The sequence below is a fragment of the Xiphophorus couchianus genome, chromosome 13, assembly GCF_001444195.1.
Source record: "Xiphophorus couchianus chromosome 13, X_couchianus-1.0, whole genome shotgun sequence".
Taxonomy (NCBI): Eukaryota; Metazoa; Chordata; class Actinopteri; order Cyprinodontiformes; family Poeciliidae; genus Xiphophorus; species Xiphophorus couchianus.
The window spans coordinates 6702927-6719145 of NC_040240.1; the positions used below are offsets into that span (position 1 = coordinate 6702927).

Here is a 16219-nt window from a genome sequence, read left to right on the forward strand (position 1 = left end):
TGATGCCCTTCTTAAAATGAGTAATAATTGACCAAAACAAATAGTTTTGCTACTTATTTCCCATCAGGCATAGAAAATCTCCTCCTTTGGAAAGAAAATTCACAAACCCTCGCTGATGTGATTAGGCCACCTTTTCAGCTGAAATTACACGCCAACAAGTTTTAGGAACTAGCAATTTTGCTATGATTAATTGAGGTCCCTTCGAGGCCACATAAAAGTCAACTTGTACACCTGAGTGCACTTTCATAATGCGCAAGTGTATTGTTAATGTCACTCCAATTATAGTGCCTGCCCATATGTGGAGGTGTAAAGCTCCCACTTTAGGTTTTAGCAGGGAGGACATTTTGGCATGGTCACCACTTTGGACTCAGAGTGCCAGCAGTGTTGAGCCAAACATTAAATACAGCCAATGATTGCACAGATAATCTTTTATAAGCCCTGCTCCATGCTAATCAAGTTGTTTTATCTGTATTCAATTAAGATATAAACACAGTTCAGCCACAATCTCTTCTAAAGGAGACTTTGTATGTGTTTTTTTCCCTCTGGGTTTTATTTTCCCCTTTTAGCTGTGCAGTTTACAGTTTCATATACACGTTGACGTGTAAAAGAAAAGAAATTCTCTCATTATTTTTGCACATTTGAAAAATGTTGAAAAATATTGAAAAATGTATGTTCAATGGGTCCTACTTGGGTTTTATTGCTGGATTTTGTTCCTCTTACATATGGTGGCCAATTGCAGCTGGAGAGAGCCGAGGGAGTTGAAGAGTCGAGGCAAAGGGGATAGTTTAGAGTAAAAAAAAAAAAGCTCCTTTCAAGTGTGAAGAAACATTCTTGTGTAGAATGTCAATATATATCTTTATGTGCTTTTCTTTCTACATTCTACTTCCTGTCTCTCCCTCTGCAACAATCACCTGTCATTCCTCATGCCATCTTTCTCTTTTATTGTCCACCTTCTCTCCACTGTTTTTTTTCTTTTTTCTTTTTTTGGCCCGTCCTCTCATGTCACCTGTCATTCTCTTCATCCCCTGTTCTCTTCCCGCTGTCGGGATTTTCCTCCTGTTGAAAATCACACCCCCAGGTTCCGGCTCGCCCATGCTCGCACTCCCTTAGGGGGTTTGCCATGGTGACAGGTTGAACGGATGATGGACGGGCTTCTGAGGTCCTCGTCACCTCTTTAAAATATCACACCCACTCGGATGCTCGGCCACTATAATGTCTCCCACTAACACACATACTTACACAGGACATAATCGTGGTAAAGTGTTAAAAAATTCAACTGATGTCCCCTATCTCTTTCCTTTTAAGTACAACAGTACTAATCTTCACACATTTTAGTTACAACGAACATTCTCGGCACAATATGACCAACTGTCTGGCAGTGTATTAGTGAAGCTTTTGCTTCAAAAATATTCAGAGCCTGTGCCCAAAATATCCTTCAAATATTAGGTGGGCCCTCCGTGGACGAGACTACTTGGTCTGGGATTTCCTACTCCTTTTCAAATAGTTTGAACGTTGGTTCAACTTCACCCTTGTCTTTCCCTCTTTTCGAAGACATTTTGTGTACAAACATAAATTTTTTTTAAAAAAGACTTTTTTTTTTAAATAACCAAAGTTCAATTGCTTCTTTTTGTCCACCCACTTGGTGAATAAAGCTGTTTCTGAATCTGAACTGAGATCTGGGGAATTGGGGAATAAAATCAACACCTCAAACTCACTTCTTGTACATTTTTGTTTTGTGTCGGGGCAAATTATACTGCTGAAATAGGCCATAGCAGTCAATGAAAACTGGCATGAAAGGGAGTACATGATCTGGAACAGCGTTTTGTGTTTTTTAGCAGATTTTGACCACTGCACACTCAGAACAACCCCACAGGTGAGGCAGTTTTGGAGGTGCTCTGATGCAGTATTAGTTTTCAAAACTTTCTGAGCTCTGTAGACTTGCAAATTTATTCAGCTTTTAACACATCAGCTTTGAGGACACATTCAGTATTGTTCCAAAGTGTAAGATATTATGAGCATTATCTCAGCACCACATTAAATGAACGGCTTATTATTTAACTATATGCTTTCAGCTGAGTCGTTTTGATTAACTAAATCCTGCATTAGTCTGAATTGAATCATGTCCCTCCTTGTTGCGTTACTTTGCATCGTGCCCTAAACCTTTCTTCTTGCTGGCTGTAAAACCAGTGTAAGGCATTTTGAAACCGTAAGACTGCTGCGTTTTGCTCTCTGGCAGACTGGTAGACAATAGAAAGATATTCTGTAATTCACTGCAGTATTTTTTAGTGGTGAATAAAACAATGCTGTTTGGGTTTCAGCAGATTTTTATTTATTTATTTATTTTAAATCCACATGATGTTACTTAAAAACTTACGGAATCAAGTTTTCACCTAGTTACAGTCTGGTTGAATAAAGCTTAGGAATACAATGTGCTGGGAGACTGAAGATGGACAGCAGAGGAGCTTGCATGGCATGGCCTAGAGCTGAACCACATGAAACAACACAACCACAACTCCTAATGTGTACTCCCTTGAATAACAATATGGATTATTTACAGCTGCAAGAAAGAGTCTGCTCTGTTTTTGTTTTTTTCTTTAGTTGTCTACTCTGGAATCTCTAACTGGATATACTAGTGGTGTTTGAAGCCAGCATCCTTCCTCGCATGTGATGAATCAGTGAGCTTTCGGCTACTTGTTGTTGATCCCTGAGCAAAAGTTGTAGAAGTGGTGAGGACTACCACCCAATCTGCTAGAACAACAAGATGAAAAGGAGATTTTGAGTGCAGACTCTGAAAAAAGACACTGCTGACCAATAAGTTACACTGATTCTCACTCCTGCTTGGGCATGTAGAAATGCAATACTCCGTCAACTTTGCCTCCCCAAAAATGTTTTAAACATAAAATATTTGTTGTTCTCTAAATGCTAACAGTCTTATTTAGAGATGTAAAGACTTGTGGGTTGACACTATCTGAAAAGTAAGTCCCATTTAGTCTCATGTTAAAACGGTATTTTTCCCGCTCTGCAATAGCCAGCTCATTTAGGCATTGCAGAGTCCTAACTAAAGGTGAACTTTTAGCCGCATTAAAACTGCAGCTTGCGTTTATTGACCTTTTTACTTTCCCTGCTCTGACGCTCTCATTTTTCTGAACATCAGCAGTTATCTCTGCAGTTCATCGTTGGATCATCATTGTGTTATAACAGTAGTGTGTTGAGACTTTCCTAACTTTTTTTTCCTTACAGCTGATGATGGATGTGGAGGGACACTGCGGGGCCAGAGCGGGGTGATCACCACCCCCAATTATCCAGCCGAGTACAACAACAATGCTGACTGCACTTGGACTGTGCTGGCCGAGCCCGGAGACACCATCGCCTTGGTTTTCTCTGACTTTCAGTTGGAGGACGACTACGACCTGCTGGAGGTCAGCGGTACAGACGGACCTTCACAGTGGTAAGTGTTCTGCCAACAGTGTTTTAATCACAGAAGGAGCTGAATAGTGTAAAAAAACGAATAAACGATCCCGTAGCATCTGCTGGCACATGGGCACCCTATGTGAGCATGAGCAATGCTTAGAGGTGGGTGGGTGTTAAATAGGTTCTGCTAAGTTGGATCGTCGCAGTGTCGAGTGTTGTGAGTTGTCTTTAAAATGAAATCGACAGATAACAGTAATTTATTTGATAGACACTTCCTAGCTTTCAAGCTCCTTTGTGGTGTATCATATGTTTGGTGTTTCTAATGTGTAATTTGAACACTCCATCTTGGTTGCACACTCATTCTCTCAATTACCGAGTCTCGCACAAACACACATGCTCAACTCCAATGATGAAGAGGCCGGGTATCCTGGCGTCAGTGTGGGTCTCTCACCATCTGTGGCAGCTCCTCCTCTTTCTGACAACTCTCTCAGCTCAGGAAGTAATTAGTGAGCTCAATTACCACCAGCAGCCTTATAGTGGTGTTTTATACACACTACTCTTTGCTCTCACAGTAACACACTATAGTTCATATGGGAATGTGCACAGTAATAACTCTACACTACTGCCTGTAACCCTAACCCATATAAAAAATAACACCCTGGTGAAATATTGGTGTATGAATCCCTTCTGATGGACATAGTATGTGTGTCCCAACTTTTACTTTGGTATAATCTGTTTAAAGACTCGTATAAGGCTAGCAGTAGAGATAAAGAGACAGTGAAAGAGACTTTGAAGTCACAGCCACAGGCAGCAGTTCGCAGAACAATACTCCAAATACCACAAACTGAGCTGTTAAACACAAAGAAAAAGGGAAGCAAAGATAACTGTTTACAAAAGACGTACATACAGTGCCTTCCAAAAGGATCCACAGCCATTAAAAATAATTCAGTGAGGGCGTGCCGTGGTGGCGTAGGGGTTAGCGCGACCCACATTTGGAGGCTTCAAGTCCTCGACGCGACTGTCGCGGGTTCGACTCCCGGACCCGGCGACGTTTACCGCATGTCTTCATGAAAAGGAACTCTAGAGCCCACAAAAAGACCCCATGGAGGGTTAAAAAAAAAGTAATTCAGTGAATTTGATTTATGATCATGTTGATTGTTTCAATAGGAGAGTTTTGTTCATGAGAAACTCCTTTTTAAATTAACCGCTAATGTTCCCATTAATTTTAAAAGACAAATTTCTTGAAAACGTTTGCGTTTTAAAAGAAAAATGAGGGGCTGAACATTTCTAATTACTAAGCAATTCATGCAACACTGAAGTAAACAAACCACAAGCTCAAATTTGCTTTCTGCTAAAGCCATATTTCTAGGGCAGAGTGGGACATTACTATCTTGAGTTTCTTTTCACCATGCCACCTGATTCATTTATTTATTTTTTGTCATATTACACAAATGTTTGTAAACTCAATGCTGTGAACATGGCCAACACATTGGATTCATTGGGTATTTGGAAGTGACCCTTTTGCTCACATAGAGAATGTCACATCCAGAGCAGCTCTTAAAATCCAAGCTTCTTTATTTGTTGCTCATTGTAATACTGTGGTGAGTCATAAGCTGAGCAGAACCTCAATAAATTGGCCTATGTATGTGGTAGTGATTTATTTTTTGGTAGAAAAAAAGATGAGTCGTTGGAGATGCTGGAATGGTTCCTAGAGCAGCAGTCGGCTGTCTCTGCAGCTTTTCCCCCCCGATGTGCAGAGGAATGAAAGCTATCTCTGCACTATGACAGGGGTTGACATAATGTCAGCAGAGATGTGGTGAAAGCTTTCAAGGCTCATGAATGCTGGCATATCGGGAATATCTGAATAAATGTCCATTACTGTGAGAAATATTGTGGTTTTGCTTGTATAGCTGCTGGAGCAGATAATCTACGGCCCTAAATTCTCCACGACCGAATACAAAAAATAGCTAAACTTGACTGCCTTAAGTTATAATGGGCAGAATTACATTGACTTTTGACGACAAGTTCAAAACAATGTTTTTGTTGCTTTATCTTCGTATATGCCCATCCAATTTACAATGTACGTTACTATAACAAAGTAATCTGAAGCAGAGGTAAAATTAATTTGCTTATTTATCTATCCCGTTTACCCAGGAAATATTATTAAATAAATTTTAGTTAGTCATCTTGAATTACATCCTAAATTGGGGTAACAGTAATACAGAAAATGTTATCAAGTTTTCTTCTTTTAATTTAAAATATGAGAATCTTCACTGTTGGAATGCTGACTGTGAGGTCGGTGGTGGTTTTTCATGACAGTGAGTCATCAAAAGATTGAACAATTTCAGAAACTACAACGTGAGAGGATATAGGATTTATTTTTCTAGTGTTCGTGCCTGGAGGCACCATTAAATATTTATATTTGAAGCAGAGGTTGCATAACGGCTCTGAGTGGAAAAATAGGTTGTTGTAAAACTGGGTTTTAGTAAAACTTCAAAAGACATGATTAAGAAGTGGAGACGTGTAAAACTTTAACACCTTATTTTTATGATTAGCACAGCTAGCTATGCTAGAGTGGCTATCATTACAAAATAGCAGGCTCAGACTGAACATTCTTCAGAATTTCGAAAATTTATCAGAATCTTAACTTTACTTTAAATTGAAGATGGCAAAGACTGACATTTTCATATCCAAGATTTTTCTTACTAAAGTTACATAGCATACAACAGGACAGTCATGCTGTCATACAGGGCTGTCAAACTCCAGTCCTCAAGGGCCGCTGTCCTGCAACTTTTAGATGTGCCTCTGCTGCACCACCTGAATAGAATAATTAGGTCATTAAGGCTCTGGAGAACTGATCTTCACAAGAAGGAGGTAATTAAGCCATTTCATTCCAGTGTTGTGTACCTGTGGTACATCTAAAAACTGCAGGACACTGGCCCTTGAGGACTGGAGTTTGACACCTGTGCTTTAATATGTTCTGCCTTTCTGCTACTTTCCAAAAGTCTTGCTCTTTCACAGCCTGAACAAACTGCTGTAATATCTTAGCATGTTGGTCCCTAAATAAGTCACAGAGTAGTTTTTCTGAACACACTACTCTGATCTGAACATCAGCCGCTACTCTGCTATGAATGTATTGCTGACTCCATGATTGTAGGCTTTGCTTGTTTATGAAACATGTACTTCCTGCAGCTTTCTTTACACTGTCTGGTGGCAGTTGTGTCATGCGTTATCTTTTACTTACAGACTCCTACTCTAAATGGAGCTGGTGCATTTTGAGGTGTAAAAATAACTTATAAGTACATGAGATGGAGTTATCAAAAAGTTATACTTATTTTTTCAGAATGGTGCAACAGCCATTGGCGGCTGAATAAGAGAGCTAAGCTAAAACAAAACCTCCACAAAAAGTGAATGTCTGACTGTTGTCCAACTGGACAGTGTGGGAAACTTGGTGGAAAAACAAGCTAAGGCAGGTTTGATGGAAATATTACGTCTGTTTCCTCTGTGTGCGCATCACGCATGATTTCATATTGGGTTTTTAGGTAATAAGTTTGTATTCTGCATAGCCTCCTCACACCTAATGTTGTCAACGTACTGATAGCCCAAGTCTAACAAATGTTAGTTCAGGAACATAACTGTAAAGTAGATCTATTTGTTTAAACCGCTGTCTGTTTTGCATGTAAACTTTGTGCTTTTTGATATAATAACAGGAAGAAAATGAATTGTGAATTGGATCTCCAGTGTCAGAAAAATAATTTTAAAATGTAGCAGGCAGTCTTAAAATTACCCTAAAATAAATACAGCAATAAAAGAAACCACAAGCTCTAGGCAGACTGTAAAATGGAATATAACAGTATAATCAGAGGAAGGCTTAGCAATAGCAAATTGTTACAGTCTAAACTGAGTTTACCAGTGGAAGGGCCTGGTAAGAATTAGGGGAAGAAAAAAAAAATCTGCCCCCATTTAGTAACATCCTGATGGGATGGGATGTACAGTGTTTGTTACACATGAGAACACATTCTTGAGCCATTATACCATCTGTACCCACATTGATTTCTTTCCTCATTCAGTTTAAGGCTTTGTAAATAACACTTATGCACATCAATTGCCAAATCCTCATTTGCCCACTTGCCACTAAGTGAAAATCATAGCTATTTGACTTGCAATTTCCTTGGATGATCACTTGTTTTCCAAGGGAGTATAATGCATTTTCATCTTCCAGCAGTGTTCCCTTAAGATTTGAAATGCAGCTCCCAAAGCACCTTTGATACTGTAAATAGAGAACATCAAGTGCCTGATTCTGCACTTGAAAGCATTCTGAATATTGGCAGTATTTCTTTAGTTCTACAAAAGGGGAATAAAAAACTATCAGCAAAACCACTTTACAAAAAGTGTTCTACAACTGAACTTTTATATGTTCTCCTTTCCATTCTCCTAACTTTTATAAACTTCATTTCCCCAAAAGTGTATTTTTTTTCTTTCTTTTGTTTTCTGTTTTTGATGCTCTTTTCTCTGACAACACAAAGCTCCCTGGGTAAATGCAGCTTATTTCTCTTTACTAGTAGATCTTAGAGCCCAATGAGTTTTGATCTCTCTAGGTAGCTTCCAATCCTTTCCCCCCCTTCCTTTTAACACTATGCCGTACAGACTTGAGACACTGACATTTAGTCAGCATATGGATTATCCCTGCCTTGCTGATATGTGTCATCTTGTCCCAGTGTGGGGAAAAAAAGACTATGATTGTACGTGAGAGAGGTAGTGAGAGATAAAGACTTGTATTGGGAGCACAGAACAGTGGATGTATATTGATTGGCTGTTAGGTTTACTCACTTGAGCGTGAATAGTCTGTGGAACAGCAGTTTTTACTATTTACCTTAGCTTTGCAAAAGTGCTGTTGCAATGCAAGTAACATTTCATATTTCTGAAGATTGATTCCTATGCTCGGTGTGACCTGAATACATGTAGAAAGACAGACCAAGGCTGGAAAACTGTAAGGTTTAAAAACTACACAAACATATTTGTCAGACCAGGCCTACGGTTTAAAGCAACATTTCCTGAGATGCAGATACCATGTCATAGCAACGGGAGTTTATCCAAAATTTGTGGAATAATGGATGGGCTGCCCAATTCCCACGTTTCTGGTCTACTACACTTCTTCTATGGTTAAAAGAAAGAAAACTAAGATGTTTGGTAATGTCTCTGCCTAGAAAATCAAGGAGTGTAGGAAACTACACCCAGATAAGTTTTTTTTTTAAAGCCACAGTATGCAAAATAGAAGCATTATGTCTGTCAAGAATCTGCTGTAGGCTTACTATCCTTACATGTAGCCCAAATAATCAACCAACAAATATCAGTTGTACTTGTTACTCTTGAAACCTCAGGATGAAGAAAACTACAGCAACGATGTATGATGTGCTGCAAATTCAGCAACTGAATGTACTCTCTTCCTCATGGCATCTGTCAGTGGGTGGGATGTATTAAGCAGTAAGTGAACTTTTTGCCCTCAAAGTCAGATGTTTTCGAAGCTGGGAAAATAGACAAGTGTAAGGATTTGAGCAAGTTTGACAAGGGTTATTCTTGGTCTACAAGGTTCAATGTCCATCAAGAGAGGTCCAAAGAAAAAAAAAAAGAGTGAAGTCTGGCCCAGCAGAAGAGCTAATGTAACTCAAATTACTGAAGACGTTATTGCCATTTCTCATAGAAAGCTGGCAGCATTACGGTGCCTCTCAGGTTGTTGTGTTTGGGGTTTCGTGCAGTCCAGTCAGAGTGCCCGTGCTGACCCCTATCCACCTCCAAGAGAGCCAACAATGGCCATATGAGTAGACACAACTGTTATGTTTCTAAAGAAATTCTGGATGTTTTTTTTTATTATTTCATTAGACATCTGGATTTTTCATTTCCCTGCTCTGAAAATCTAAGTAATTTTATCCATACAAATGTGTGGCAAACCTTGATCTCTGAAAAGATGATCATCCTTCACCCTCTGCTCTGTAGTGGGACTCCACAGTAGTGCTTGTCATGTCAAGCTGTTGGCTGCCTGATGTACTTTCTCTTCCTATTGTTGTATGGTCACACTGAGAGTGTTTGGAAGTGAGTGATTATACAGTATGTTCATAGACTGCTTGCCTGGGAGTAAAAGCATAGCAAACTGCACATGTGATTACCATACATTCTTGCCAAAAAAAAGTGCTTTAGTGTACATTTTTATGCTTAGAAAGTGATATTACCATGCAAATAATCTTTTAATAGTGTATGACAGATATTTTACATAAATGTGTTTTAAATAGGTACATTGAGGTGGTCAGATATGCATTATTCATGAAATAATTGCTGGATATAATCTCACAGTTAGCTTTCTGTACAGTCTGCAGGGATGAAGGAAGTATTTTACTATATAGCCATACATATAAATCATAAAAACATTAAGTTGATCATGCGTCTGTGATATTTTCTTTTCCCTTAGATGTCCTGAGTCACAATCTGTATCACCATGACATTATGGCATAAGGAAAAACGTTGAGTTTACAGTCTGGCAGTTTCTAAGGTCTAAAAGTGAAATGGAAAATATAAAGAAACCTCAGTGCTTGTTAAGAATGAACAAAAAGAAAAGCCTAAAGACTCATGTGGGGGATTGTACTGATGTCACAACACATATCAGTCTAATATGTCAAAGAATATTGAAAGAAAAATCCTAAATCAATCTTTGATGGAGAACAAGTTGCCAGTAATTTATCGCACCTTACAATTAGCTGTATTTAGATCCGTTTTAGAACTACATTGGGGACCAATGCTTAGCAGGGTTTGAATTCTGGCCTGGGGTTTTTCTGCACACTGCTTGCATGTTCTGCATGTGCATGCGTAGGCTGTCTCCAGGCTTCCTCCTCCCACAGTCCAACAACATGACTGTTAGATTAATTGGTTCCTTGAATTTGCCCTTAGGTGTGAGTGTGTGTGTGTGTGTCCTTTGCCGCCTGTCCTGTAAGTCTGTGTTGCTCTGTGATGGACCAGCGACCTGTCCAGGGTGTATGCTGCCTCTCCTCCAATAACCGGTGGAGATGGATGCCCTGCAAGTTAAACATGGAGTTCTTTTTCGTGTTTGGTTGTATGTGCTTACCAAAGGTCTAGTGTTCTTTTTTAAAATTATTATTCAAATTCCTTTTGCTACAACCCTCTAGTAGGTATGAGACAGAAAAAAAAATCTAAGGTAACCCAGTTGATTACACGCAGTCCTAGCCTTTGCACCAATCTCTCATACTGAGCAGGAATATGCAGCAATTTTAAGAAAGACAAAAATTTTAACGTGATGTAACATCTAGAGAAACCTAGCTCAGTTTGACCAGCCAACAGCCATGACTGATTTCATCATGACGTCTTCTATTTGTTTAAGTAGACAGAGTAGACACAAAAGACACTAAAACTCTGTTCCATGAGGAACAAAAATATAATCCAGTTATTTCCTATGACATTGTTTATAAGAGTGTTGTCTGGGAGTTGTCTGAAACACCAAGGCACAGTGCCTAGTGATCCTTTTGAGACATCAGACATCCCAATATCTCCATCAAGTTCCAATCATTCACGAAGCAGCCTTTTGGAGATCTGCTGGATAGACGGATTTATAGACAAAATAACAATACAACTTGAACATTGGCTAACTCTGACATTAATGACACAATAGTAAATGCATTTACTCTTGTTTGTGAAAAGACAGATTTTTTTTGCTTTGAGGTTGCACAATGAACATTATATGTAGACAGGTTAATCTTCTGGTGAACTAGTCGACGCCGACTACATATTCTCTTAAGTCAGTCTGTTATTTGTGAAACACGTACTTGGTTTGTGAAAACCATAAAACAGAATGGATGTTAAAATATAGTATTCTGTGGCCTTATCTCATTACCTGAATGTATGTAGTTCCATTCTGGTGAATAGTTAAAGTGATTGACTGTATGCCACACTCTGCAGGAATGGCAGAAAAATGTTATTGCTGGGTTTCCCCAGAGTGAACGGCGATGTCGGTGCCTCAGCTGGGTCACTGCTCAACCACAACACTAATCTGTACAATCTCCAACAGCCCTTTCTCTCAAATGAAAATAAATGAACATGGAGCACAAACACACAGGCACCTCATGCAAAGCTTTCGTGTTGAAAACCTAGTCTTCTCGACAACAGAACATGCGTATTTCCACATGTATTCATTGCAAATCAGCTTTCCTTTATTGATTATAGTCAGTGGTGGGAAGTAACGAAGTACAAGTACTTCGTTACTGTACTTAAGTACAATTTTTGTGTATCTGTACTTTACTTAAGTAGATTTAATAATGGATACTTTCTACTTTTACTCCACTACATTTAACAGTAAGTATCTGTACTTTCTACTTCACTACATTTCTATATAGCGTTTCGTTACTCGTTACATCCAAGACGCATTTCAGTTTTTTGATTTGTTCGTTAGTTTGAAAGTATCCAATGGCGAGAGCAGAATCAGTCCGCTGAACCAATCCAAAGCGGGAAATAACCATTAGGCCCTCCCTCAAGAAGAGCAGCACAGTACGCAGGACCTGCAGAATCATTAACTCCCAGAATGGAGTCCAAGGATAGTCATCCTCCAGAAGACCTGCCCCACCCATGGCCTTATTTAAAAGATTTCTTTGAAATAACGGGGTCAAAAAACGCATCCTGGAGATTCCAATTCCTTTGCATGAAATTCTATCTTTCAAAAATTCACCATCAAATTTGAAAAAACATATTGAGGTAAGTTAAATTGCTAAACGCTGTCGATGTTAAATTAATTTGTGTTAGTGAAGTTTTATGTAATCTTAGCAAGCTTTTTGTTGAACTCGACTGCAGTAAATAAATACGATTACTGTATATTGTTATAAGCTAGCATGAACTTGCAAGTAACAGTGATTACTGCGGTCGTGATCACGTCTCCCGCCATGAATGTTACATATAAGTTGACGCTAAACTCCTTCACGTCCTGGTTATTGAATAAATGTTAGCGCCATTAAAATAATCTCCATGTAACAGTTACAGTCATATTCAATAAATTAGAATATGGGTTCCAATGAGACGCAATTGTCGCAAGTCCGGCGACATTGGCGGACACGCCCGCCCACAGAGTCAGCCGGACCCCCCCTGCCTGGAAGGTGTTCATTGTCAGCCCCTTTCTGTTAAGAGTTCTCTCAAAATAGCTGGCAAAAAAGTTAAGTTCATGTTTTGTTAGGACGAAAGACTAGATGTTTCCAAATCGCTTGATGTTTGTTAGGTCAGTTTAAAGTCCCTTTTTTCAGGGAAACAATTTTCTTTTGAACGTGTTTATTTTGAATTAAATAAAACATTTCAAAGGTATAATAATTTCTCTCATTTTGCCTAATTACATGTAACCCTGCAGGTCATCCCTGGAATTCTGATGCATAGAATAAAATATCTAAATCTAAACTGTCACAGGGGGTAAACACAATAAAAACATGCTTTATCTGCAGCATTGCTCATTAAAATGGTACATTACTGATTTATTAAAACTAAATACGATAGGTACACTGAATGACATTATATAAGCCGTTAGGTATTATGGTCGGCAAGTACTTTTACTTTTAATACTTAAGTAGTTTTAAAAGCTTGTACTTTCTTACTTTTACTTAAGTAAAATAATAATGTGGTACTTTGACTTTTACTTGAGTAAATTTTTGTCTGTGTATTTGTACTTTTACTTAAGTACATTGTATGAGTACTTTCTCCACCACTGATTATAGTCCCTCTGTACTGATAAGTAGAGATGGAAATAAAAATATGTTTTTTCCAAACCCAGCTGGCCTTTTTTAGTTTTATTGATTTTGACTAAAATACAAAGATATATATTTGGAAACAGTTGAAAATCAAGACTCTGCTCTTCATAAATAAATCATGAAACAAAGTTTAGCATAGGATAGACAAAAACTGTGACTTTGTAAATATCTACAAAGATGTCCATCAAGTATCCACACATTTTGTGCTTGCAAAGAATGAAGGAAAACAAGGTTTGTGTATCTAAATGCTCAGAGGGACACCAATTGATGTTGTATGTTTGTGTTAGTTGACACAAGCAGCAACTATTCCCTTCTCATGTCCTGCTTTGTTTGTGCACAGCAATGAAATACTACTCACCTGTCACTTTATCAGACATTGGCTGTCATTGTACACAGTGTGACACCAGGCCAACCTGAATATATTTATAAAGGAACCTTCTGAACTCTAATAAATGCACCATGACTGACCATTACAAGCTGCACTGCAGAGTGCCTCTATGACAAGGCTCCCTAACAGCATCATAAACTTGAGAAAACAGGGGTGAGGAGCAATGTCACCGCAGTGAAACAAATTCAAAATAAGAGTTAGAAACCGCAAAGAAAAGTTTTGGTCTTATTTTGAATAGTCAAATTGTACTTATTGAACCCAAAAATGTTTAAATAAGGTCATTTATTTATTTTAATAATTATTATGCATTGCCCAGGGATTTTGCCTGTGTATTTCTGAAGGTAGAGTTTGTTACTATTAAATGTTAATGTCTGCTACATGTTTCTCATTTGTTTTATCTGCTCAACTTCTACAAAAAAACCCCAAAAAATCCCACACAAATCCATTCCAATTTTGAGCATTTTGATTACTTTTCTTATCGCATTTAAATTGTGTTACTTTCTAAATCTATTCCTTTGTGAGATTTAGTCGAATATAAATTTTGCAGCCAAGGTGGGAATTGGCACCCCAAACACTGTGTGGGAGTTTTTCTTTTTTTTTTTTTAACAAGTGTAGGTGGAACGATGTGGAGGACTAGTTAGCTTGTTGGGACACCTTCTTCCATTATATAGTCTCGGTGTTCTCTGTTGAAAACAAAAAAAGGAGCTTGAAGGAAAAAGCTACCAATATAGCAGTTATTTTGAGAAGACATTGGTTTTATAGAAAACTGTGAAACTGCAAACTCGAGAACTTATAATAAGCTTTCTCAAGTCATCCTGGGATGTTATTGTTCCAGTAAAGACAGAGAAGATTCACTACCTCTGCATAGGTCAGAAATGTGTCTGATCAGAATTTCTTCTGCTCCCTATTGGATTTGTTTAGGTGTGTCCCTAAAGAAAACTAGGCAGTGATATGATTTTACATGATGCCCAGCCAGGTACAGGTGGGCATTTCCTCTCCTCTCTTTGGACCGTGTCCCTGTTCATGATATTGGTTTCTTCCACCAATTGTGTGCTTCTGTTGTCTCATTTGACAAAACACGGAAAAAGGTTTTGTACATTTGTCCTTTTTATAAACACAGATAAAAATGTTCAATGGGTTCAGTCAAGTTGTTTGCCGCCTTCCTCCATGTCCAAATAAGCCTGAGATCAAATTTAAATATGGATTTTATTTAAATCTGCCATAAAGTCAAGACTTCAGCTCTATTTCACTAAAATCACAAAAACATCTTCTTTACCACTGACATTGTTTCTCTCATTCTTTTTAATGCCTCCCTGCTTTATACTCTGTGGTCTTTTAATTAGATGACCTGATTAGAAACCATTGGCAAAGGTTTTATTGGGTGTTAAGAGAGAGAGAGAGAGAGAAAAAAGTGGGGATTAGTCTAGTCTGGGACGCAGGCAAACAGAATTAACAGCTTGTGCAACCAAGCTTTATCTTTTACAGATCAGTGTTTCTAATATCAAAGCATTATTATAGCTGCACGATTCTCCCCAACTGTGTGATAACCAAGGATTATTGAAGGTGCCGGGGCTGCTGAACCAGGGAAAACGGTGTTTTGCCGTAGCTTTGTTAATTAATGCAATGTTTGCATGAATGATATGAATCGGGTTTAAAGCTAATTCTTTGACAGGCGGCCAGAATTGAGGCTTTTTGTAGCTTCCTACAAAACAGTTGTGTATGACATGCTGACATGCTGCTTTGTTGTGTATCATGTATACAAATACAGCATGCAGTTTCTTTAAGAAAATTGAGTTGTCAAAAGACAAAACAACTGTGTAATATGGTTAACAATCATACTGTGGTCAAATTTTTTGAGATTCCTTGAGTGCTATGTACTGTATAAGAAAGACGTTTGATATGCAGTACCTTGAAGTTATTTAACTTTTTTTTAACAACTGTTTTTAATTTATCTTTGATTTCACAACCCAAAGCCAGCATATTTAGGCCACAATTTTTTCCCTATATTTTCAGTCCCTATATTAAGTGAGATCTTAAATCTCTTAGAATAAATTGGTGTTGTTGCTCTCCCATTAACTCTAAAAATACTGTTGCAATGAGAAACTCTGCATTGTAGTATCCATTTTTTTTCTAACATTGGATAAAAAGTTGTGATTGTTTTAAATAGTGTCCAGTTTTGTCAGTTGTAAAATGACATCTGATCTTTAATGGATTTTTTTTCTTGTAGTACTGCAAAAATGAATATTTTTCTGCTTGAAGCTATTTTTCTGGGATTTTCTTCCCAATTTTTCATCTATATAGAATCTCTGATTCTGTTAGGAGTAACTTTTATTGAATTTTTAGGTTTAGTGTTGGAGATGACGGAGAGCCTTTTTACCTATTTAATGAGGTGGAAATACTGCAGTTCCCTTGCATCCTGGCTGATAGTGTAGACGCTGATTGTCTGCCTGAACGTCTTTGTGTGTAAGCTATAAAGACAAACTACAAAATGGCAGCAAGCTGTAATAAAGTCAATTTCACACTCATTCTGTCATGTTGTTGATGTGGTTTTCTGTGATGGGTCCCTCTCTTATCTTGTTTTTCTTCTTTATTACAGCCACTATACAGCTTTTGTATGTGCTTCATTGTTCAATGT

At 38.2% G+C, this 16219-nt stretch overlaps 1 protein-coding gene across 1 annotated transcript in view; it reads left to right on the forward strand.

Moving 5' to 3' along the window:
- csmd2 (CUB and Sushi multiple domains 2) overlaps window positions 1-16219 on the forward strand; it is a 264361-nt gene that overhangs the window by 87589 nt on the left and 160553 nt on the right. Inside the window, exon 5 of the mRNA XM_028036079.1 lies at window positions 3241-3448. Within this exon, the coding sequence (XP_027891880.1) occupies window positions 3241-3448 (208 nt within the window). The remainder of the gene's footprint in view (window positions 1-3240; window positions 3449-16219) is intronic.